General features: G+C 37.3%; 1 protein-coding gene across 19 annotated transcripts in view; it reads right to left on the bottom strand.

The window, feature by feature from the left end:
- The window catches only part of PTPRC (protein tyrosine phosphatase receptor type C), a 117343-nt gene that overhangs the window by 20089 nt on the left and 70012 nt on the right, over window positions 1–27242 (bottom strand). For all 19 annotated transcript variants that reach the window (XM_070602441.1, XM_070602430.1, XM_070602433.1 and 16 more), the window contains 9 exons: window positions 26027–26146; window positions 21129–21287; window positions 19703–19908; window positions 16767–16827; window positions 11007–11115; window positions 10465–10499; window positions 4246–4355; window positions 3584–3674; window positions 3417–3493 (listed from right to left, as the gene is read on the bottom strand). In XM_070602441.1, the coding sequence (XP_070458542.1) occupies window positions 3417–3493; window positions 3584–3674; window positions 4246–4355; window positions 10465–10499; window positions 11007–11115; window positions 16767–16827; window positions 19703–19908; window positions 21129–21287; window positions 26027–26146 (968 nt within the window). The remainder of the gene's footprint in view (window positions 1–3416; window positions 3494–3583; window positions 3675–4245; window positions 4356–10464; window positions 10500–11006; window positions 11116–16766; window positions 16828–19702; window positions 19909–21128; window positions 21288–26026; window positions 26147–27242) is intronic.

Below are 27242 nucleotides of genomic sequence, written 5' to 3'. Positions count from 1 at the left end.
TAAATCCTTATAAAATCTGCTCTCAATTACTTTACTTTGAAGAACAAATTATTATTTGGAAAAGACACTGTACACTAAAATAAACTTGATCAGGGGCCAGCCCCATGGCCAAGTGGTTAAATTGCCACATGCTCTGCTTTGAGGGTTCAAATCTGGGTTCGGACCTACTCCACTCATGAGACACACTGTGGATGCATCCCACACACAAAATAGAGGAAGATTGGCACAGGTGTTAGCTCACAGCTAATCTTCAAGCAAAAAAAAAAAAAGTGAGGAGGGTTGGCAACAGATGTTAGCTCAGGGTGAATCTTCCTCACCAAAAATAAAAAAAACCCAATAAACTTGATCACTGCTAATTGTGAAGGCCTACAGAGGTCACCTGCACAATCAGTTAAAATGGAGGTCAAAATTATGACACAGCACTAGCAATTATTTTTGGCCTATGACCTCACATTTGTAAGTGTTGGTTGTCATTGTAAACTAGCCTTTTAAGGATCATATGAAAAAGGAATAGAGGGGCTGGCCTGGTGGCCCAGCTGTTAAGTGTGCTCGTTCCATTTCGGCCACCTGGGGTTCGCTGGTTCGGATCCCGGGTGCAGACATGGCACCGCTTGGCAAGCCACGCTGTGGTAGGCATCCCACATATAAAGTAGAGGAAGATGGGCATGGATGTTAGCTCAGGGCCAGTCTTCCTCAGCAAAAAGAGGAGGATTGGCAGCAGATGTTAGCTCAGGGTTAATCTTCCTCAAAAAAAAAAAGTAAAAAGAAAAAGGAATAGAGACAGAACACATTGCATTGTAGATAACATGAACACATATCAGGGGAGGAGGTAGTTTTTGCTTGGGATAGAATTTCCAGGGACAACATTAAGCAAGAATACACAATGTATTCTGGATCAAACACAGTTGATGCGAGGCAGGGCACTCTATATGTTAGAGTGCTGTCTCTAGGGAGAGAACACTTGAGAAAAAAATTCCAGCTCTGCTTCTACTAGCTAAGTGGGGAACACCTCCCAGAGTTGTGGTGAGATTTAATTGAATTAGCATATGTAAGGCACTTAAAATGGTGACTGATAAATAGCAAATATATAATAAATTGTATTATTATTGTCATAATAGTCATCATAATCAAGAATGCCAAGAAGTTTGCTCTGGAAAATCACTAACTGTCCCAGAAAGGAACTTAATTAATGATTGGGACACAGCTATTTTCTATATAAGTAAAAAATATGTCTAAATTATTCTATAACTTTACCTAAACTACATGTAGTGAATAGTGTTCCTCAAAAACTCATGTCCACCTGGAACCTCAGAATGTGACCTGATTTAGAAATAAGGTCTTCGTGGATGTAATTTGTTAAGATGAGGTCATACTGAATGAGGATTGGCCGTAAATCCAATGACTAGTGTCCTTGTAAGAGAAAGGAGACACAGTGACATAGAGACGCTCAGGGAAGAAGGCCATGTGATGATGGAGGCACAGCTTGGAGTGACAGAGCTACAAGCCAAGGAACGCTAAGGATTGCCAGGAGCCACCAGAGGCTAGAAGGAGGCGGGGGAGAATTTTCCCCACGGCCGTCAGATGGAGCATGGCTCTGCCGACCCCTTGACTCCAGCCTTTTAGCCTCGAGAGCTGTGAAAGAATAAATGTTGTTTTAAGCCATCTAATTTGCAGTACTTCATTATGTCGGCCCTAGGAAACTAATACACAGTGCAAAGTAATAAATAAATTATTATCATTTGATCACTTCACCTGCTCCGCTCAAAGTTTATATACTTAAGTAGAGCAAAACAAACAAATAAACAAAAATTCTCAATTTCAATTGCTTTTCATTTGAGAAAACATTGGGAACTACCTTATAAACCAGCACATATGGTAGCAGGACATTTACTTTTTCAACTATTTGATCACCAAAAAAAAAATGTCAATAGTCACTTTTTTGGCAGGCTGTGTGGAAATAAGTACTCTCATACGTTGCTGGTGGAATGTAAATTGGTACGAGCCCAGGGTAGGACTATTTGGAAACCTCTTTTAAAATTATAAATGCATGTTCTTTTAGCCTTAGCACTTCGTCTTTTAGGAATTTATCCTGTGAATATACTGAAACCCATTGTGAAATAGTATGAGTCAAGATTATTTATTAAACCATTGTTTGTAGTGGTGGAAAATTAGAAACCACATTTAATGTTCATTAATATAGGAACTGATGGAACAAATCACAATGCTGTTACACCATGAATTACTTTAAAAGTATAAGAAAGATGTAGAAATTCTCAATGTCTGGGGTCAACAAACCACAGCCAGTGGGCCAAACTTAGCATGGCCTGATTTTGTAAAGAAAGTTTTTCTGAAACATGGCCACATTACATATTGTCTATGGAAGCGTGGCCACTCAGCTGCAGAGCTGAGTAGTTGAAAGAGAGATTATACGCCCAAAATATTTACTATCTGACCCCTTACAGAAAAAGTTTGCCAACCCCTGCTCTTTATAATGATATTATATATATCCAAGATACATATTATAGGTGAAAAAAGCATGGTACAGAACAGTGTGAATATTATGTTAAAATTTTGGGGTAAAGGAGAGGATAATAAGTGTTGGTGTTTTTTATGTATAAAGAAACTCTGGCTGGATAAAGAAGAAACAACATAGAGATTACCTTTTCTGGTGGGTGGGGGTACTGGGCAAATTGTGGGTTGGGCATGAGGAAGATTTGTTTTCAGTTCATATATATTTTTAGAGTACTTAAAAATTTTTCTAATTCATGATGCATTATTTATTTAACAATTATATAATAAATTAAATTTTAAGATATTTTGGATAAAGTAACCATGTACCAATATTTTGTTTTGGATAAATACAATGTACGGATGATCTGGGCCAAGGAAGATCATCTTGGCTGAAATGCAATGTTGTGTAGTTGAAACACAACAATTTGGAGTCAGACAGGTCTGGATTTGAATCCCAACTCAAACCTTTACTAACTGAACAAGGGCAAAGCAACTAGTTAACCAGAGTCTCCCAGACCTCACCTCTACAGCGAGCATGGTGCACATGGTTGGGGGAAATGTGGGCTCTTAGGAGAAAGACACACATGGATCCTTTAGTCTAATATCCAGCACATTATAGACATAGAGTATTTTAATTCTTAGTATCATTTTGTTTGTAGAGAAAAGTCCTATATTACACCTACTATCAATAGGCAAATAACAACTCTTCTGGCAAATATTGGTGATTTTGTTGTTTATATCAGTGATATTATGGGCTTATTGCAAAGCATTTTAATAACATTTCTAAAATTTTGCCATGACAAAGGAGAGCTGAATGGAATGCATAGATACAAGAGAAATGAAAATGATCAGTAACAAAATGATGAAGATATAAAGTAATCTGGCAGTTACACATTTTTACTCACATCAATGTAGCTGGCATTGATATAATTTGACCCTGCATCTCCATTTATGTCAGAGAGTTCAACACGGTTATAATCATCTGTTCAAAGAAAAGAAATACAAATAAGTGAAATAATGAATAATCAAGTGACTTAGATATATGCAAATCCAATTCTTAATGAGTACTTACAAGGAAGGATGTCAACATAACGGTTTTTATTTTGGTTGAAGGATTTTCGAGCATCTTTGATGGAAAACTTGCTGAACACCCGTGGAATACTCTGAAAGACACAAAGATCCTTTGGGTCACAAGAGATTCAAGAAAAATAATTTATCCCTTAACACTTATCATTTTGGGCAAATGAGACATCCTCTAATATATTCCTTTTACACTGATGAACAAGTTGCCTATGGTAATTGAAATTAACATTATTAGAAATTATGCAAAAAACACTTTTTAAAAAGAAATGAATGATGGACTACTTTGAGAATAAATCCCATAAGTAAGAGCAAATTGAGAATTAATTGCTCTGCCACTTTAAAATTCATTTAAAAACACATAATTGAATCATTACCTAGAATACAAGTACAAAATCAGCCAAATATGTTTTAGGACACAACTTCATAACTGGTAATAATATAATGAGACATTATTTTGAAATCTTTACTAGTTCCAAGACTATGAGTCTCTCTTCTGATCTGTAAATATCTGCTAAAAACGTCTGCTTTGACTACGTTGCAGTGTTACGTGGGATAAAATTAGAAAGGCAAATGGTTATACAGCACATTTAAAACAGAATTATCTTGATAATTGAGAAAAATTTCTCTTTATCTATCAAGAAGAATACACACCTGAAATTCAGCCAGAAAAAGCCTTCCTTCATCAGCAATCTTTCTCTTGTAAGTGTCCAACAAAATATCTGCATGGATTGGCTCCACATTCATCAGTTGCTTTTCATCATCTTTAAACATAGTAAAGATTCAGGACTAGTGTTATGTCTGTCTTCCAAGTGTTCATATAAGTTTTATTTAATTTATATCTCGGTTCAAACTTTAGCTTCTCTCCTCCACACATTGCACCTGGAAAATCTCACTCACATATGAAGATACACTGATAAACCTATGACTTCTAAATCCTGTGCTCTGGCCTTCTTCTGGACTTTACATTGATCTTTCTAACCTACTCTCAGATTTTCCACCTAGTTAACTCACAGATCCCTCAAAGTCAAGAGGTTCAGAATGAAAATCATTTTTCCTTTATTCTAGCATTTCAAATCTCAGTAATGTGATCACCATTCTCAAAGTAATTTAAGGTCAAAAATTCCAAGTCATACAGGATATCTCCCTCTCCCTATGGCCAATAGGTTATCAGGTCCTTTTGATCACTCCTGCCAGTGGTCACTTTTTTAGGCAGTCCTCCTCATACATGTAACTACATCTTCCTAACTCCTCTCCCTGTCTCTAGTCTTTTCCCATACTGATTCATCTTTTTTTTTTTTTTTTTTCCAATTTTTTTTTTTTTTTTTTTATTAATGTTATGATAGATTACAACCTTGTGAGATTTCAGTTGTACATTTTTGTTAGTCATGTTGTGGGTACACCACTTCCCCCTCCGTACCCTCCCCCCACCCCCCCTTTTCCCTGGTAACCACCAATCCGATCTCCTTCTCAATATACTAATTTCCACCTATGAGTGGAGTCATATAGAGTTCGTCTTTCTCTGACTGACTTATTTCGCTTAACATAATACCCTCGAGGTCCATCCACATTGTTGTGAATGGGCCAATTTCGTCTTTTTTTATGGCTGAGTAGTATTCCATTGTGTATATATACCACATCTTCTTTATCCAATCATTAGTTTCTGGGCATGTAGGCTGGTTCCACGTCTTGGCTATTGTAAATAATGCTGCAATGAACATAGGGGTGCAACGGACTCTTGAGATATCTGATATCAGGTTCTTAGGATAGATACCCAGTAATGGGATGGCTGGGTCATAGGGTATTTCTATTTTTAACTTTTTGAGAAATCTCCATACTGTTTTCCATAGTGGCTGTACCAGTTTGCATTCCCACCAACAGTGTATGAGGGTTCCTCTTTCTCCACAACCTCTCCAACATTTGTCGTTCTTGGTTTTGGATGTTTTTGCCAATCTAACGGGGGTAAGGTGATATCTTAGTGTAGTTTTGATTTGCATTTCCCTGATGATTAGCGATGATGAACATCTTTTCATGTGTCTATTGGCCATATTCATATCTTCTTTTGAGAAGTGTCTGTTCATGTCCTCTGTCCATTTTTTGATCGGGTTGTTTGTTTTTTTGTTGTTAAGCAGTGTGAGTTCTTTGTATATTATGGAGATTAACCCTTTGTCGGATAAGTGGCTTGTAAATATTTTTTCCCAATTAGTGAGCTGTATTTTTGTTTCAATCCTGTTTTCCCTTGCCTTGAAGAAGCTCTTTAGTCTGATGAAGTCCCATTTGTTTATTCTTTCTATTGTTTCCCTCAACTGAGGAGTTACAGTGTCCGAAAAGATTCTTTTGAAACTGATGTCAAAGAGTGTACTGCCTATATTCTCTTCCAAAAGACTTATTGTCTCAGGCCTAATCTTTAGGTCTTTGATCCATTTTGAGTTTATTTTGGTGTGTGGTGAAAAAGAATGGTCAATTTTCAATCTTTTGCATGTGGCTGTCCAGTTTTCCCAGCACCATTTGTTGAAGAGACTTTCTTTTCTCCATTGTAGGCCCTCTGCTCCTTTGTCGAAGATTAGCTGTCCATAGATGTGTGGTTTTATCTCTGGGCTTTCAATTCTGTTCCATTGATCTGTGGACCTGTTTTTGTACCAGTACCATGCTGTTTTGATCACTGTAGCTTTGTAGTATGTTTTGAAATCGGGGATTGTGATTCCGCCGGCTTTGTTTTTCTTGCTCAGGATTGCTTTAGCAATTCGCGGTCTTTTGTTGCCCCATATGAATTTTAGGATTGTTTGTTCAATTTCTGTGAAGAATGTTCTTGGGATTCTGATTGGGATAGCATTGAATCTGTATATTGCTTTAGGTAGTATGGACATTTTAACTACGTTTATTCTTCCAATCCATGTGCAAGGGATGTCTTTCCATCTCTTTATGTCATCGCCTATTTCTTTCAAGAAAGTCTTGTAGTTTTCATTGTATAGATCCTTCACTTCCTTGGTTAAGTTTATCCCAAGGTATTTTATTCTTTTCGTTGCGATTGTGAATGGGATAGAGTTCTTGAGTTCTTTTTCTGTTAGTTTATTGTTAGTGTATAGAAATGCTACTGATTTATGCACGTTAATTTTATACCCTGCTACTTTGCTGTAGTTGTTGATTATTTCTAATAGTTTTTCTGTGGATTCTTTGGGGTTTTCTATGTATAAGATCATGTCGTCTGCAAACAACGAGAGTTTTACTTCTTCGTTACCTATTTGGATTCCTTTTATTTCTTTTTCCTGCCGAATTGCTCTGGCCAGCACCTCCAGAACTATGTTGAATAGGAGTGGTGAAAGTGGGCACCCTTGTCTTGTTCCTGTCCTCAGAGGGATGGCTTTCAGCTTTTGTCCATTGAGTATGATGTTGGCTGTGGGTCTATCATATATGGCCTTTATTATGTTGAGGTACTTTCCTTCTATACCCATTTTACTGAGGGTTTTTATCATAAATGGGTGTTGGATCTTGTCGAATGCTTTCTCTGCATCTATTGAGATGATCATGTGGTTTTTGGTTTTCATTTTGTTAATGTAGTGTATCACGTTGATTGACTTGCGGATGTTGAACCATCCCTGTGTCCCTGGTATAAATCCCACTTGATCATGGTGTATAATCTTTTTGATGTATTGCTGTAATCGGTTTGCCAAAATTTTGTTGAGGATTTTTGCGTCTATGTTCATCAGTGATATCGGCCTGTAGTTCTCCTTCTTTGTGTTGTCCTTGTCAGGTTTGGGGATCAGAGTGATGTTGGCTTCATAGAATGTGTTAGGGAGTTCTCCATCTTTCTCAATTTTCTGGAACAGTTTGAGGAGAATAGGTATTAAGTCTTCTTTGAATGTTTGGTAGAATTCTCCAGAGAAGCCGTCTGGTCCTGGACTCTTGTTTTTGGGGAGGTTTTTGATTGCCGTTTCTATTTCCTTACTTGTGATTGGTCTATTCAGATTCTCCATTTCTTCCTGATTCAGTTTGGGGAGATTGTAGGAGTCTAGGAATTTGTCCATTTCTTCCAGGTTGTTCAATTTGTTGGCATATAGTTTTTCATAGTATTCTCTTATGATCTCTTGTATTTCATTGGTATCTGTTGTGATTTCTCCTCTGTCATTCCTGATTTTATTAATTTGTGATTTCTCTCTTCTTTTCTTGGTGAGTCTGGCTAGGGGTTTGTCAATTTTGTTAATTCTTTCGAAGAACCAACTCTTTGTTTCATTGATCCTTTCTATTGTCTTTTTTGTTTCAATATCGTTTATTTCTGCTCTTATTTTTATTATTTCCCTCCTTCTACTGACTCTGGGCCTTGTTTGTTCTTCTTTTTCTAGTTCTGTTAGGTGTCGTTTGAGGTTGCTTACGTGAGCTTTTTCTTGTTTAGTGAGGTGAGCCTGTATTGCGATGAATTTCCCTCTTAGGACTGCTTTTGCTGCATCCCAAATGATTTGGTATGTCGTGTTCTCATTTTCATTTGTCTCCAGATAATATTTGATTTCTTCTTTAATTTCTTCAATGATCCATTGTTTGTTGAGAAGCGTGTTGTTTAGTCTCCACATTTTTGCACCTTTCTCTGTTTTTTTCTTGTAGTTGATTTCTAGTTTAATAGCGTTATGATCAGAAAAGATGCTTGATATTATTTCAACTCTCTTGTATTTATTGATGTTTGCTTTGGTTCCCAAAATATGGTCAATCCTTGAGAATGTTCCATGTGCACTTGAGAAGAATGTGTAACCTGCTGTTTTTGGATGAAGTGTTCTATATATATCTATTAAGTCCATCTGGTCTAATTTTTCATTTAATTCTATTATTTCCTTGTTGATTTTCTGTCTGGATGTTCTGTCCATTGGTGTTAATGGTGTGTTGAGGTCCCCTACTATTATTGTATTGTTGTTGATGTCTTCTTTTAGTTCTATTAAGAGTTGCTTTACAAATTTTGGTGCTCCTGTGTTGGGTGCGTATATATTTATAAGTGTTATGTCTTCTTGGTGGAGAGTCCCTTTTATCATTATATACTGTCCCTCTTTGTCTTTCTTTATCTGTTTTGCTTTGAAATCTACCTTGTCTGATATTAGTATAGCGACACCTGCTTTCTTTTGTTCATTATTAGCTTGGAGTATTGTTCTCCATCCCTTCACTCTGAGTCTGTGTTTGTCTTTGGGGCTGAGGTGTGTTTCCTGGAGGCAGCATATTGTTGGATCTTGTTCTTTGATCCATCCTGCCACTCTGTGTCTTTTGATTGGGGAGTTCAATCCGTTTACATTTAGAGTGATTATTGAGGCGTGGGGGCCTACCACTACCATTTTGTGTCTTGTTTTCCGGTTTTCTTCAGTTTCCTTTGTTTCTCGTCCCATGGTTTAATCTGTTCTGATGTAGAGCTGCTACTCTCTGTTGTTGTCCTTCTACTTATCTCCTCTGCTCTTGGTTTTGTAGCCCCTTTCCTTTTTTGGATTTTTCAGGAATGAGGGTTTTCCTGAGGATTTCCTGAAGAGGAGGTTTTGTGGCAATGAACTCCCTTAATTTTTGTTTATCTGGGAAAGTTTTTATTTCTCCATCTGATTCATCTTTTAAACTGCCACAAATTAATCTTCTGAGATACAAATATGAGCAGGCAACTCTACTTGTTTAAAAAAAAATCCAACACTATTGGTAGTGCTCCATTGCCTAAAGGCTAAAGTTTAACTGCTTAATGTGATATATGAGCTGTTTCGTAATCTCACCAGACCTATTGTAACCATACTATTTCCATCTTCTCTCTTTACACCTGGTGTGTGAATATTCTCCCAGTGCGTCACACAATTCCATGCCCCTACGTCTCCACACATACCGCTCTCTCTACCTAGAATGTCCTTCCTCATTTTCTATGTTTACAGCACAGATTCCAGGGCATAAAGCAGTGAGTGAGAAAGGAAAACCTCCCTAGCTCACATCCTAGTTAGGGGAGGAGAGTTAACAAATAAATGAACTATCGCACACGATGCCAGGCAGTGATCAATTCTGCAAAGGAAAATAAAGACTACTGAGGAGCTCCAAAGAATCAACCCTAGCTTCTGCTGATGGATTTGGTCCTCGTCTTCTCAGAGGGAAACCCTTCAAAGACAATTTAATGCAAGATGGTGGGGTTCTGAAATTCTTCCTGTCTTGAGTATGAGAAAACAAATCATTTTCTCTATTGTAAACATAGTTTCAATTTCTTTAACTCCATCCCTTTTTACTGGATCAAGTATCACATTTGAAAAAAGGAAATTAAAGAAATAATGTAAAAGTTGAAAATAAAAAAAAGAGAAAGTAGAATTTGTTTTCCTCTCCTAAGTCAAATTGCAATGTTTTGTCATGTCCGTGAATGTGCCTTTAGTGGGAACACCCAGCACTCCACCCTTGCAGGGACTTGAGCACACTTCCCACCTGCTTTTCTCTGCTGTTCAATCTGCTCTTCCCTCCATCATTCCCTCATTTGTTGGTCCAACGTTTTCCCACAATCTTAGGAGAGCTAAATTCCTTCAGTTTTCTATCTTCTATCTTTCTATAGACTCATACACATTCAACGACTATGGCATTTATTCAATTACTGTCGTATTTGTCAATATTTCTTTCTTCCTCCATTACATTCTAAACCCTTTATGAGCAGAGTCTTGGACCTGTCACTGCCATATTTGCAGTGTTGGCGCAATATTTGGCATACAATGGGAAATTCATAGATACCTGCTCATTGAGTAAATAAATAAATTAATTCAAGTTTCATCACTCTATCCACAGAGGAAGTCCAGATTGGATAAAATATGTTGAATTCTCATTTTAAATGAAAGGATTCAAATGTTGGTGTGGGGAGGGATATTTGCCAGTAAAAAAAAAAATTAAGATACTTACCCCTTTCAACAAGTTCCTGTTGTTCATCTAAATTGCTGTGAAAATAAGAAATGTAAGTTTCTGTATTCTTAAGAAACGGAGAATTCCATTGGCATTCAATTTATGTTTAATGAGAACCAACCAAGGGTGGTCTGCTAAACTCAGAGCAGTGACTAAAGTATTTTCAAACTCTTCTTTGTCATAAACTTCATTGTTCTTGGCCAAAGGATACAAACTCTTCCCCAGGTATTTCCCTCCCTTCTTTCGCCTCTGTCATTCCTAGATCTTTCTGACCACTTTGTACTAAAAGAATAGACACACGTTCTTTTCATTGGCTATTATTAAAAGAAATCCACAACATTATTAGTGAATGTAGAAAATACTAAATTTAATGTAAACCAATCAGCCCATACTAAAAGCCTTTGATCAAAATTTCAGTGGTGACCTGAACTTCATGCTGTCTTTTCATTTTTCACTTAACTGCTTCCAAACTTGCCTCATAAACAGGTGCTTTCATTGTTATTACTATTATTATTGTTTTTCATTTTGAAGTCAGCTCTTACCTGGACCTTTTCTTATGCAGATCATAGATTTTATAGAGAACAACCAGCAAGGCTATTGATGTCACAACAATCAGAAACACCAAAAATATAATCAGGGCTTTAGAGTTATCTAGGAGTAAAAAATAACACACAAGCAGAGTTTACTATTTTAAATATTTTGTTGGGTTCTTTGAATAATCACCTTTAAAGTACTTTACATTTTAAAATTTTTATTTGTCTTGAGGTTTCAAAAAAGTAAAATTCTTAGAATGAGACCAAATACAAGAAATTCCTGACTTTTCAAATTTTGCCTCTATCATTCAGAACCAATAAAAATATTTTATATTTTAAGAGAATAATTAGACTATAGGAGAGCAATTCTCTTCCCTTCCATTAAATAGTGTACTTTTAGGAGATGCTATCATTTAGATTTAACTTTCTTTCAGTCACCCATTTTGAAGAGATCAAAGAGGTAATCGAGTTGTTATAATTCTTGGAGAGAGTCATAGTTTTGCTTTCTATACAGAAGAGGGGAGCTGCTGAAGGGGATCAGAAAGGCCTCTGCTCCACAAAGATAAACTTTCTTAACTACTTCTTGAGGTAGAAAATCAATTAACCAAGGGACAAAAATTGTTTGATCCTACATATAGAATTAGACTTAACCTGAGGTGAATTTTCACTAAGGTTTAAGGTAAAACCACGCGTTTTCCTGGAGGAAGGGCAGAGAACGGAGAGTGTATTGGAAACTTCCCTTGCCCTGAGTTAGTATATGATACTTCTCACATACAGTAAAAATACCACAAAATAATGCAGCAATTAAGGGCCTCAGCTCCAGAAGCAGACGGCTGAGGGTCCAATCCCAGCTCTGCCACTTCCTGATTGGAACCTTGGCCAGAATCCTTATTATCGTTTTGTCTCCATTCACTAATTCCTAACGTGAGGTTAAATGAGTTGATTCATAGTAAACACTTAGCACAGTGTCTGGGACAGAGGAAATACTAATTATTCACTATTCACAAAAATATTTTTGAGTCTCACTGTGTGCCAAACACTGATTTAGTCGCTTAAGTTGGCTCGGAGAACAAAACAGACAAAGATCCCTGTCCTGGTGGAACCAACCTTCTAGGGAGGAAAGACAGACAGTTCACAACATACATAATAAACAAGTAAATGGTGGAGTAGGTTAGAAGACGGCAAAGACCGTGAGAAGGAATGGGAGTGAGTTATACAGATATCTGGCGGAAGCATGTTCCAGGCAGAGGTACAGTCATAGCAAGAATCTGAAGGCAGAAGCATGCTGGCACATCCAAGCAATAGCAAGAAGGCCAGCATGGCAGGAGTGGAGAGAGTGAGGGGGGAGCTGCACTAGATGTGACCTGAGAGCGTGGCAGGGAGTGGGGAGAGGACAAGGGTCAGATTTTCAGGGTCTTGTAAGCCATTTTGAGGACACATTGGTTTTTGAGTTAAACATGTAGCATCTGCAGGATTTTGAGCAGAGGAGTAATGTACTCTGACTTGTACGTTATACAGAGTTTTATGACTACTTGTTGAGAATGCCATAATCCAGGAAAACTATGACAGTGGTTCAGACCAGGCTGGCAGCTCTGGAGTTGGGAGAAATAGTCATATAGATTTACAATTATGGAGATCAGGAAGGCTGTGGGTGGAGCAGACTTCGAGGAGAACAGGAGCTCAGTTTGGGATTTCAGAGTTTGAAAGAATAATTAGACATCCAAGTGGAGATGCCAAGTAGGAAGTTGGATATGCAAATCTGGAACTCTTGTACCATAAATCTTAGGAGCAAAGGTCTGGGACTGGACATAAATTTGAGAGTCTTCAACATAGAGCTGTTATTTAAAGCTATAAGATTGAATGATTCACTAGGAAATTAAAATTAGATAGAGAGGGCAAAAATCCCAAGACTGAGTCCTAAGATACTCCAATATTAAAAGGTTGCAGAGGAAAGACAGAACAGGCAAAGGAGACTAACACACGAAATAGGAAGAAAACCAAGAACGTGGTGTCCAGGAAGCCAATTTAGAAAGTGGTATTTCAAAGAGGAAGGATATCAACTACAACAAATGCAGTTGATGAGTCAAGTTTGATGAGGACTGAGAATTGACCTTTTGCTTTAGGTCCAGGGAGCATGTTGCGGAATTTGACAAGAGCAGTTCTAGCAGAGTAGCCAGGCCCAAGAGAAAAAAGAAGGAGAAGAACAAGCAACAGCCACAACAGGTACCTTTTTCAAGGAGCTTTACTGTTGGGAGGTATTCGAGGTAAAGAAATACATGGTAGCTGAAGAGGAAATAGGGTCAAAAGAAATACTGTGGTTGTTGCTGTTTGTTTTTAACATGATTGCTTCCAGAATTTGGGGATAAAACCTTCATCAGAGAAGCAGTCATCTAATCTCATCTCTCTCAAGTAAATTATTAGAATGAAAGGATGTTATTAGCAAAATAGAATATCCCGAACCAAGATTTTGCAAGAAATTGCACCAAATGATGATGAGTAATTATTCCAATCCAAGGCAATTAATCAGGGTTTGCTCTACAAAAACATTAAGTAGCTTCAGACTCGCCTTGATAAACTTATTAATAATAAAACAACCAAGTCTTCAGATAGATCTGGTGGCCTAAGCACATGTGTTTTTTCTTGCTTCTCTCCAGAAACTCCACTAATATTAAAGAACTGACAGTGGCATAGATCCACAGTGGTAGAAAGGAAGCTAGAGTTTGAGAGATTTCAACAAGTTTTGGAAGGTAGAAAACAAAGGAGAGGAAGCCACAACCAGAATAGCAGATACCAGTTACTCAGAATGCCTGAGTCTCAAGTTTGGAGGTTCTATACTCAGTGGAAATGAATCATTGGACCAAAAATGGTACAGTCAAATGTCTACTTACAGAAAAACCAAACACCCCTTGAAAAGACACTCCCAGGGAGGAGACAGAGGTTATTCTCTTGGAAAGTTAAATAGAAGAGGTCAAAGACTCAAGGCAAAGTCAGGCTCAGAAGAGAGGAGGGATGAAGCCCAGGACTGACATTAAGAGGGCAAAGTAGATGTCTGCATATGAAATGGTTGGACACCTGTCCCTCTGCCCTACCATGAGACGCACCATTCCCCCACACTTTACACTGCTACAAAGAGTAGTACATTGGTTAATTTCTGGAGATAATGAATGGCACTGGAGAAAATAAATCAGTTATACCACAAGGAATCTTCTCAATCAGTGAGTGCCTGTTAATCACCTTTTCCATTGTCTCACTTGTACTACGATCAGACAGCCCGTAAGAACCAATCTCTCAAGGAAACCCTCAACATGAAAGAGGGATGCCAAAATAATATATCAACCTGGGAGTTCAAAATGTGACTAACAGGAGGTCCAAAAAGAAAATGGAGCAAAGAAATAAGTCTCCTGGTCATCAAGCCAATAGTTTCCAGGAAAACAAATGAAAAAGACCCATGTAAGGCCAAGGACAAAGAGGAAAACTTAAAAGTTCCAGAAAGAAAAAATACGGGAACAAAAGAATATATGCAAATATATACAAAATGAATGAGGAGCAGGATGGCATTCAAAAGTAATACTGGATGCAGGAGAACAAACCAGAAATACTTCGTAAATTCTAGATTTTTAACTTAGAATTCTGTATGCCAGGTCAAAATATTGATCAATTGCCAGAGTAGAATAAAGATATTTTCATAGATGCAAGAATTAGAATATTTTCTTCTTATACTGGAGGATATATACCAGTAAAATTAGAAAAATAAATACATGAGATTCAGATGTAGAACTTCTAAAACAGGAAACTGGTGAAGAAAACTGATGGCAGCTGAGTCACACACCTAAAGAGTCCAGATCAGAACAGGAAGAAGAGGACCCAGGAATTCAGTTGAGAAAGTGTCAAAATACAGAGGATGGAATGTTACGGTGGGGAAACTCAGTGATACATTTCTAGTAGGTATCCTCTTGGTAGTTCACAACCCAAGACCTCCCCTGGAGTAGATGTCACCATTAAAAAGAAAACGGATTATTTATCTCTTAGGAAAATGCTATTGTGAGCAGAGTTAATGAAACTTTTTCTGCTTTATGGATAAAAGACCATGGGATAACTCTCCATCTCCGTTGACGTGGAAATCTGATAAAGGTGGAAAATTAGCTGTGTTACCAGGTAACATTTCTACAGATAAAAATTATCCCTGATTGCCAAGCTGTCTCTGTACAGGGAGGGTTATGTATGAGCTATACTGTCTTGGTGGGAAGTCCCAGCTTTGGGCACATCCCTACTGATGTGTTTGGAAGCTATGTCCATGGAACTACTATAAGAGATACTGGTTCCTTCCTTACTGTGGCACTTCTAAGCCAGGGCAGGTCCCACACCCACACATGTGTTCTCAATTCTTTTACATCTCAGTTGCCTCCGGGAAGGTCAAAGAGTAGTCCATGAATTGCCGTGTGCACTGCTACCAGGATTCATGCTGCCAGACTTTCTTGCTAGCATGTTGTGTATCCTGCTCTGTGTTTCTCCGAGTGACATGACGCCAGGTCTGGCCTACTACAATGTGAGTGTGAAATGTCAAGCTGAGTCTATGACCCCCAAGAGTGGGTGCTGCAACTATAAATTATTTAGAAAATCAGAAAAATTCAGCGAAGCTCTTTGTCTTGCAAGGGATTCTAAAAGAAAAGTATTTAGAGGGAAATGAAAGCAAAGATATCTGGCTGAATTTATTTGGCATTTAACATTAAAAACTTTTATTTTACGAATCTGAGCAGGAAGAACTAAAACTTTATGTAGGACCTCGTAAAGCAGTTTGGAAAGTAAGCTGTTTTTGTATCTTCCCTCTTTGGGAAGACTTTGGAAAATAAAGCATTGGTGACTGTGCACGTGCGTACGTGTCTAAGAGAGAAAGACTGAGAAGTGGCAGCATCAGGAACGATCTGTGGTTGATAACACAGCACAGAGAACTTAAAATAATTTAATGTTTTTTTGCAAGGCTAACAAGTAGAGAAAACTTAACACAGTGTACTATCTTCTTCCTCCATAGGCTCAGATCAACGGGCGATGTTAGTAACTCTAGAAAGAGCAGCAGACAATAGTGTTGACCCATACAGAGGAGATTATAAGGAGAACCGAAAAGACAAGTGGTGAAAAGTGGTCCCTCTGGTGAGTAGAACAATGGATGGGGAGTGATGGCACATAGCTGTGATTTTCATTATTATCATAACATTTTAATTTAAGTAATTTTTTTCTACATGCACCTTTATTTTGATTAAATATTTTTAAATATTAGTGATGAAAAAGTAATAGCCATATGGTTACTAAGGAATGTTTAGCTTAGCTTCAGTTAGGTAAATTAGAGCAGATTTGTATGAAACGCCCACTTCTGCCAAGCATACCATTGAGGGATGGAATCAGATAAATAGATAAGCAACTCTAAACAGTACATGAAACAAACATGTTTTGCTACTAACATGAAGAAGTGTCATAAGCGTAATCATAATTTAAAAGTCTACACGGATAAATCCTCTTATGAATTATTTTATGAAATCAATCCTTTAATAATTGAATCTCCTAACTTGAATTTAAGATATTGCATTTTAAGATGATGTTTACCTAGACATGTGTTTTCTTCAGACAACTTAAAATATTATGTTTATGGAAAACATATAATTTAAACATTTAGTAGTTAAACATGAGTATGAATGTCAAATAGTAAAGCTTTGAAAGTGCTAATACATATGCTAATATAAATATAATATAATAAATAGCCAAGTAAAGACTTACAAGATGTTGTTTCTGAAACAGTTGTTGAAGGTCCACGATGTTTCCCATTATGAAAATAGACCTAAATTTCAGTGATAAAAGAGAAGATTGTCTTCTAGTGTAAATTTATATATCATAGTGTAACACATACATTATTTATCATGCAATGCTGTTTATTTTTGTTAAAAATATACTGGTTACGGGTCAGCCTCATGGTATAGTGGTTAAGTTCAGCATGCTCTGCTTCAGTGGCCCAGGTTCGTGTTTGGATTCTGGCTGCAGACCTACACCATTCGCCAGCCATGCTGTGGTGGCATCCCACATACAAAATAGAGGAAGATGGGCACAGATGTTAGCTCAGGGCTAATCTTCCTCAGACAAAAGAAGAGGAAGATTGGCAACGAATGTTAGCTCAGGGTGAATCTTCCTCACCAAAAAACCCCAAACTGGTCAGCTTTAATTTAAAGTTGCAGCTTCAGGTTATGTTGATTTTTTCACCAAATATTTTTAAAAAGAAAACACTTAACAGTGAATCAGATATAAAGAAATCTTAGCCCATTTAGTAATAATAATAATTATAATCAACAAGAATAAGTGAAACTAAAGGAACAAAATCCAACATATCAAAATATTCATAATTTAAAGTTAAAATTCCCTATTAACAGACTAATATTTTCATATTTTATTCAAAAAGAAAATTCTACCATTTACCGTTTCTACGAGTTATACATAAAATTTTTTAAGGGTAAATGGAAACAGTATAATATAAGAATGACAATGTTTATATTGAAGTGATATTTAGTTCATGAAGGCTAAAATGATAAAGATTGATGCCCTGAAGTGATAAAGATTGATGCCTTAAAGTGATACAGGGTTGAGTCTACAGTATGGATGTAACTAGCATAAATACCTACGTCTCATGATATTGAACACAAATAAACCAAAAACAGTTTAGATAGGGGCCAGCCCCATGGCCGAGTGGTTAAGTTCACATGCTCCGCTTCAGCAGCCCAGTCTTTCACCCTTTCGAATACTGGGCATGGACATGGCACTGTTCATCAAGCCATGCTGAAGTGCCATCCCACGTACCACAACTAGAAGGACCCACAACTAAAATATGCAACTATTTACTGGGGGGATTTGGGGAGAAAAAGCAGGAAAAAAAAACCCAGTTTAGATATACAAGGGAAACCGCAAGGAGCAAGAAAGCAATAAAAGTCTTTGGCAAAAATCAAATTTGAGTAAAAATAAATCTGAATAATATCGTTCAAAGAGATGAATGACAAATATGATAAATCTGGAAAATATATATCTAAGTTTTTACCCTATGGAAGATATATAATTTCTCCAGTATTCACAGAATATTCTTAAACATTTATCATATGTTGAGCTGTAAAAAATACTTCATAAATTCCAAAAGGCAGAAGTTGTAAAACCCAATTATCTTTGTAAACTAATAATTAATAGCAGGAAAAAAAATTCAAGCAGTAGAAATATAGAAACACTCTCTTAAAAAGACAGAGCAATTAGAAACTCTTCCAAATTATAATTATAATGGCTTTAGAAATTATCAATCATAAGAACATTCTACTCTAAAAATCCACTTATTAAATTTTGTCAGTCATTGAGAAATTAGTGATAAATAATATAGACATGAAGGACAGTCAAAATTTTACCAAAGGACAATTCATAGCTTTCATTCATTTTTTAGTTCACTAAAAAAGAGACATGACTGGGTGAAAAACACTTTCAACCCCAAAACTATTAGAACACCAAGATAGACCTACAAAAAAAGTACCAAATTAACAATAATAAAGCAACCTTACTAATTTATTAACCAGAGATCACAATGATGAATAAACTGAAAATGACTGCTCCCTCATCAAGGTGTAAATGACAGAAGCTGTGGGTAACCTGGGAACTCACTCCTTGTGATTGGCATGTGAAGTAGAGTGGGGGCAATCGTGCAGGACTGAGCCCTTGACCTGTGGGATCTGCTGCTCTCTGTGGGTAGACAGTGTCAGATTTGAATTAAATTGTAGGACACTCAGCTGGTGTCACAGAGACTTGCTTAATTTGGGGGAAAAAACCTCTATATGTTTGGTGACCACAAGTGTCGGACATGATGTGTTTCCTGTGAATAGCAAAAGAGGCTCACAGAGAAGAAGCACACACAAAAAAGATCAACTAAACTGAGGATTTTTCCCCACAACAGGAGAGAAAGACTGACTTTTTCCATTTTAGAAGCATATGCAAAAAATATGACCAGTAAAAAGTGATTTTATGAGTGAGGTTTTTAAGTCTCTATGTTCACTGGTGTTTCCTAATATTTATTTCTACTATTTTCTAACCTCAATATACCTGTGAAAAAAATTATTTTAAACAGAAGCGTTTTTTTTTTTTGATGAGGAAGATTGGCCCTGAGCTAACATCTGTGCCAATCTTCCTCTATTTTATGTGGACACCACCACATCCTGTCTTAACAAGTGGTGGTAGGCCTGCATCCAGGATCCAAACCCGGAACCCCAGGCCATCAAAGCAAAGCATGCGAACTTAACCACTACACCACAGGGCTGGCCTCTTAAAAAATTTTTGTAATTAAAAAAGTCACGTTAGTAAAGACAAAAGCTCAAAGTAAATAAAATATCTAGCAGAGTAATCATCTACTGTGCATAAAATGTTGTGCTTCTTGACAAAGGAGCAATAATTTAGCTATAAGTAAATCATAAGGAAGGTCAAAAATATTCTAACAAAAGTATTTGCTTAAAATCACTGTTTTTAGGTCTAGGGATGAAAAGTTTAGAGTCAAACTTTTGAGACTTTTAGTGTGTGATTACATCAGACATCAGAACTTCTCAAGCTCATGTGAGCACTGGTCTTAGTATTATTTAAGTACAGCATAATAATCATTGTAACGTAAATCAGTACTATAGTGATTATGGAAATTATAACCATACCTCAAATGTATATGTTGTTGAATATTGAAGATCTGGTACAAAAAATAAGCACTTTTCTGTTTGAGGGTTAGCCAGGTAATCTTCAGGTCTGACTTCCAAATGGAACTCACTTTTGGGGCCATTACGCTCCACAGGAGCATCACAAGTCACGCGCATGGTATTATCTGAAATCCGCGAAGCCCTTAGGTTTCTGACCTCGCCTGGAGCTATCAAAATGAAGAAAGAATTATTACTGTAATCCCTTGGTAAACACATGCTTAAGTTACTTGACAATATATGTGTACAATTTAAAGTAATTTAAGCGTTAATTTGGGGATAATGGTTGGGAAGTTATGATAGCATATATGTGAAAAAGCTGTAAAAAACATCTAAAAATAAATCACCTATTCAGTCAATGAATATTAGCATATAAGCTGTCCTTGAAGCCATAGAGTTTATGTAATCCTCCAAGGAGATGGTGTAGAGTTAGAGAGTGGAGGAAAAGAGAGGGGAGCGGAGAGGGAGCGAGGGGAGGGGAGAAGGATGACTGGGAAACCCCCAAGGCCTGCACACAGCCCAGGTCCTTCCTTCCTGAAGTCCTTGCAATATCCTGGTCAGCACCTCCCTGGCTGGATTCTTCAGGAGCAAAAACAAATTGTCTTTGTTGTCTGTGATATCATAGAAATTCAGGAAAATAACACAAGCGTAAGCTTGAGGACTTGAACTTTTAAAATCAGAACCTAAATGACATTAAGAGCATTTTATGTCCAGTCTTGAATAGGACAGTTTTTCTTCATGAGCCTCGTGCCAGCTACAGTCTCTGGAGTTATAGACGGTGCCTTACACAGGGGCATCTCGTTTTGCTGACCTAGTGGAGTTAACATTCACCTCAGGGGCAGATCCACCTTTGGGCCTGGAATCTGTGCGGACATCATACAGCTGAAAAGAGCCAAATGGTATTTAAAGGAACCATCAAGTGGAAAACGTGACATAAAAGACTAAATGGTTCAGTGTAATGAAGAGAAGAAAATCTTGACAAAATGTTATGTTTTATGAGGTTTGTCAGGTGAGCAGAGGTCAACAAGTGAATGCTTTGTGAGTGAGACATTATTGGATGTCTGATTGCAGTTCACATTTCTAGAGAATAAAGAAAATAATAGATGATTCATTTTTATGTAGTTGGTTAGATAATTAATTACCTGAAATCTTATAAATTGTACCAGTTAATATGCCCTCATGCTTCATTCTGACAATTCTACAACAATATCTGAAGAAACAGAGAACTCAAGATAATGGTATTGAATTATTTTAAACCCTAGAGGTCAACAAATGTGCCAGGTCAGCATGTTTCCCAAATGAAGCATACAGATAGATGTAGTGTGTGCTACAAAGTTCATACTTTGGTCCTTGCCATTCATGCAAAGTGGCACTAAAGCATATAACTTACCTGCTGCGTCTGTTTCAAATGTGCATGTCTTAGCAGATCCATTACGTGGCACATTTCCATAGACAAAGGCACGTAATGATACATCATATTTTGTAAAAGGTTTCAAATTTTCCAAATGATGTTCGCGCCTAGTTTTATTCAGGAGGGAGCAGTTTCGATCTCAAGGAAAAAAATATAAAAACATTTATTAAGTCATTAAAAGTTGAGATTATCACATATTTAATTTATTCTCCACAAGAAATCATTCTAAGCCAACACCAAACTGAGTGACTGAGAAATAAATACATCCCTGGTGCTCAGAAGCACATACAATTATGAGCAAAGGTATTGAGCAAATTCACTTACTATAAACAAACTCAAATATTCAAACATTATTGTTTCATATCATTAATTTGGCACATATAATATTTAATAAGTTCAAACACATTTGTAAAAATAGTCTCTTTCTTTTCTGAGAAAACAGAGCCCACAGTGGATATTAGGAAAGTCTTGAGTTGTGATGTTTCAGAAAGACTATTTTTTTACAGTGAACCTTTTTCTGATACTTCGAACACGGTATTAGCCACTGTTATGCATTTTAGATGCAGAATCTATTTGATCACCAATAATCAACCCACTCCACTCTACTAATTTAAGCACGACAGTAATTCATGGCGGCTGCGACAATGAGGGAAAACTTCACACTGACAGTAGAATCTGAGCTGCTCATTGAAAGATGAGTGAGACTGCACAGGTGTACAGGAGAAAAGAAAACATTACAAAGGAAAGAAGGAGCATTTTGAGTTTAGGGACAAGCCCAACTAGGGCAGCAGATTCTCACTGGGGAGGTATATGAGAGATAGGACCTTGTCTGAGTGTGTTTTAACATCAAGGCAGAAGAGTTAGCATTTGTTAAGCTGAAAAATCACTAGCCACTGACTATTTCTGAGTAGTCAAGTGACATCAAGAAAGATGCAGTAGTGGCCAGCCCAGTGGCATGTTGGTTGAGTCTGCACACTCTGCTTGGCAGCCCGGGGTTCACAGGTTCAGATCCTGGGTGCAGACCTACATACTGCTCATCAAGCCATGCTGTGGCAGCGTCCCACACACAAAATAGAGAAAGATTGGCACAGACAATCTGAGATTGGCTCAGGGCCAATCTTCCTCAAGCAAAGAGAGGGAGATTGGCAACAGATGTTAGCTCAGGGACAATCTTCCTCACCAAAAAGAAAGAAAGAAAGAAAGATACATTAAAGGAAGATTAGAGTGACAGGATGCTACTGGATAGCAGTTACAGTAATGATAATAATAGTACCAATAATGATAAAAACAGTAAATAGATAACTCCATGTGCCAAGCACTGTTTTAAGTGGCGTACATGAATTAATTAACCATCACCATAACCCTACGGGTTGGCACTCTTGAGACCATCTGATTTTACAGGTAAGAAAACTGAGCCATAGCGACATTAAGCCATCTCTCCATGATCTCACAGGAAATGAAGAACAGAGCCAGGATGGGACCCAGGCATTGAGGTTCCAGAATCCATGCTGTAGTCCTCACCACTGTGCACAGTGTATGTGTAGAAGAGAGGACAAAGGTCTGCAGTGGGGCCAAGCTTTGCCTTAGTCTTAGATACTTCATTTCTCTACCTCCCTGTACGTGCCTTTGGACTTTCGGAAACAGTCTAAGAAAAGATCTAACATATGCTCACTTCTTGTATCAGTTACCTATCCATCAAGTGCAGATTATGGTAATATCTCTACCTCACCATGGGGTGCCAAATAGTAGGTGGGATAAAGTGTCTGTTCTAGCCTGGTTAAGTGTCTAATTTCTTAGAATTCCCCCAAGCTGGAATTAATTATTTACACAAGCCCAGTCCCTAGGGAGAATTCTCTTTGAGGGTGGGAAAATTGTGAGTTCAAGAGGGTCAGGAGGCACCCTCTGAGTCATGGCTTCTGCCTGCTCCTTATAGGGAGGTCTGGCTGCTGGCACAATGCCCGACTTCTTACTCAGCTGCAATCCAGATGTCAAGATGCCATTTTCAAGATCAATCTGGCTTCCATTCACTGACCTAATTTTGTATGTTTGCATATGTAACCTTACAACCATTCTTCATCAAAATGTTTCATTTATGTAGTTACGAAGTATTTATCTTAGCTAATTTGACAAAAGTCAAATTGTTGATTTAATTTTGAGCATTACATTGTTCAAAACATAGTGCTTTGGGGGATAAAAGTTTTCAGAGCTTAGAAAGGTGGTTCAGAATGTTCATTTCCATTTGCCAAGGGATTCAAGCTTTGGTTCAAAGGCCCAAATACTTGATATGAACATCTCTGTCTCCTCTGTGTGTTTGAACACTTTTTCTCAGGACTCTGACGTCAGAAGCACAAACTGTATGGGACAAGTTAAGGACTTGACTTAGTGCCTGAAATTCGTTTTCTCTTAGGGCAACAAGGACATACCCAGCCTTCAAGTCATGCAAGTTGCACTGGAAATGGCTAGAAAGACACTGGCTTCCTCATTTGTCATTTCTCTTTTTAGAAAATACCTCAGGAAATCCATTAACAACTTCCCAATTTGGATTCTAAAGTATCTTCTTGAACACTATGCCAAATAGTATAAACCCGTTGATCCCCAAACGATTTTGTGCTGGCAAAAAAAAACCTTTATACAAAATAATTTCCAGCAACATCATTGTGATCTTGAAGTGTACACACTGGTTTCAAACTTTCGAAAAACAGTCCTTTGAACGCAACAAAGCATAGAAATCTCTTCCTCACTATTGAGGAAACTTCATCGTCATTCAGCATCATTACGTTAATACACAATACTGAAATTCTCCCAGGTGTCTCATGCTAAAAACATACCCAACGCAGTAGCAAAAAGAGCACAATTCAAGCTGTTGAATTTGAACATTTATCTGAGTTCTGTGATCCTCAGTTGCATCATATAAATACGAAAATATTTATGCACCACTCCTCCCAGGGTTATTATTGAAATGTTTAACAAATTCTTATAATGTTATGAAAACACCCTGTAAACAGAGGAAACTAAATAAATGTCAATTACATTTTTCCTCTTTTAATGCCTAGCTTTCAGAGACTTTGAAATGATTAAATTACAAAATAATAAAATGAAATTTAATACCTAACTGAAAAGTAATATAAGCTGCAATATGGTTCATAGACATTTTTCCTGTGGATTTTTAACAGTGATTTTACTTGAAATAATGAGAGTATTTGAAAGAATTTCTTTGACAATGCTATAATCCTGTCAACTCTCTTTGACTTCCATAAAATGGAAGATGATCGCATTATGGCATAAGTTTGAGATGAACCAGAGAACAAAAGCAGAGCACACTTCTTTTTAGGGTAGCTGGGTTTGATTTCCGTAAGGGAGAGTGGACTGTGTGTGGGATGCTTCCAAAGAACCCACTAAGGAGGGTCAGTGCATGGTGCAGCGTGGAGGCTGGATTCAGTTACCAGTCAACGGTTTTGGAGAAAAGAACACACAGAGTCAGACATAGTCCAGCAACCCCTCCCCACCCAACCTGTTCAAGCGTTATATTGAGATGCCAAAAAATTTGGGCAGCACTAAAGAAGAAGGAGCTGTACTAGTTGCAAACGACAACAACAACAGTTGTCAGACTGCTAATCACTAACTCATTACATCCTTCTTAGCCTAATTATGCAAATAGAGGTTTTAAAAACTGTATAGAATACAAAGCAGCAATAATCCTTGCTTTGTGAATTTCCACCATATACAGGGCATACAAAATACCCTGTAGTCAAGAAAGTATAGAAAGTGAGAAATGCAGCCAAGTATAGTAAGTAGAACATTCAGCGAAGAGAAAAGAAAACCAAACAATGTGTTCATACAGAAGCCAAGCAACATGAGTTTGTACAAGAGTTGCCCAATGAGGCGAGAGTATCTAATTGTCTTGCTGTTTCATCTTCCTGTAATTCCCATTTTTCCTGTCTCCGAGACCTAGCCTTTGAAATTACCATAACTTTAAATACATTGCATACATTTCTTCTCCATAGCTTTTGAGTCCTCTTATGCTAATTTGAAAACTACATGGGTATGTAACTTTGCATTAGATGTTTGATTATTAAGATCCAAATAATCAGCAAAAACAATGTTATCAAAATATATTATTTTAAGTCTATTACATTATTTATGTCTAGTTCTTACCTACCAAAGAGATGGAATTCTGTGAGATAATCAGTTCAATCCTACCTGAAGCTAGTATTAGTAAAGGATTAGTAGTGGGTTGTCCCAGGTGCTGAGGCTGCTCTGAGATTGTCCTTTCATGCTCACTCTTTCTACAAGCACTTCACGTGTTGTAAGTTGTCCAGAAGATGTTTATTCTCTTAAATAGTCCGTCACTTGCAGGACTCATGATCAAACCAGTCATAGCACATATTTTGGACTACATTTATTTCTGCAGCAATAACATAGACCTAACTAGATCTATGTTCCAGGATTCCACCTCCCATCAAACTGGCCTCCGTGAACAAATGGGTATATGTTCATTTTTATTCACCCAATATTTTGTGTGTATCAACTGGAGCAAGTTTTGGAAGCTGTATGTTTATTTGTTTGTGTGCTTAAATAATGGGTTCTAACCAGTGCCGTAAAGAGTATTACTATCCAGAGACTTTTTTTTTCCTCAGGCTTTGGAGTGTAAAGACTGGAACTAAGACAGATCAAGAAAGACAAGCAAATGTTGGAGATGTTCAGGGGCTGGAGAGCCCACAGTGAGTGGAAGCAGTTCTAAAACCAAGGCATATAAGATGCCCATCACAGTCACTATATAGAGAGCTCCGTGGCTCACTAGCTCAACACACATTTCTAGTACTTTCCAATTCTTGATTTCTCTTTCTTGATATGGAATTAAATTCTATACAAATTACCTGAAACATTCTGATAACACAAAGTAAAACCGTGAAAAAAATTTTCAGGAGGGTCCCAGGAAATCGTTCTATTCTTGGCACCTTCAGTACCACATCTAAGATTTGGAGGCGGTTTTGGAGCTGTTAAAAGAATAAGAATATAAAATATGAAAACTAAGGCATGGAGACAACATTCTTCATATTTTAAACAAGCATTATTAATAACCATATCTTGATTTTATGAATAATAAAATTAAAAGAAATATCTGACCTTATTAAATTTGATTTAGAGGTCATTTAACAGAGTAAATGTCACTGCAGAGGGACATTGTGGAACCTAAGGATTCCACTGAGATATCTGAGAACTCGCTCTCTGCCTCATACATATTATTGTCCAGCTATCTTGGTATTTCTAGATTTCACTACGCTGAAAATCTCTCATTGGTGGTGCTGATAAATTTAACAGTCATTATTCAGAGCAGCACTTCTCATTACTTCCAGTAACTAGTCATCAGAACTTGAGATGAAGAATGTACTAGATTCTTAAATCAAATTTATGAGGTACAATTTATATGAAACACAGCCATTTGAGGTATAGTTTGATGTGTTTTGACAAATACACACATCAACAAAACCACCATCACAATCATGATGAACATGATTACAAGAACATGAACATGATGAAGACACAGAACATTTCTATCATCCCCCCAAATTTCTTCTGTGCCACTTCCCAGTCAACTCAGCTCCCCTGCCCAACCCCAAACCCCCCCTGAACTGCTTTCTGTTACTATAGATTAAATTTGTCTTTCATTCATTTCATATAGATAGAATCAAACAGCAAGTACTTTTCATACAGAAGCCATGTCTAGCACATCGCACCTAACACAGTGTTCTAGAGATTCATTCAGGCTGTCACATGTGTCATTAGTTCGTTCTGAGTCGTATTCCGTTGTAAGGATATACCACATTTTATCTATTGATCCAACTTTTGATAGACAGTTGGGCTGCTTCCAAGTTTTTGGCTACTATGAATGAAACTGCTATGAATATTTGGGTAGAATTCTTCATGTTGTATGTGTTCTTTCCTCTTTGGTAAATACCTAGAGTGAAATCTCTGAATTATTACTTTACATTCTCACCAATACTATTGTCAGTCTTCTTAATTTGAGCCATTTTAGTGAGTGTGTAATGTCGTCATCATCTCATTGTTATTTTAATTTGCATTTCCCAGAGG

The sequence above is a fragment of the Equus przewalskii genome, chromosome 31, assembly GCF_037783145.1.
Source record: "Equus przewalskii isolate Varuska chromosome 31, EquPr2, whole genome shotgun sequence".
NCBI classification, from domain to species: Eukaryota; Metazoa; Chordata; class Mammalia; order Perissodactyla; family Equidae; genus Equus; species Equus przewalskii.
This window is presented reverse-complemented; position numbering and strand designations above follow the sequence as displayed.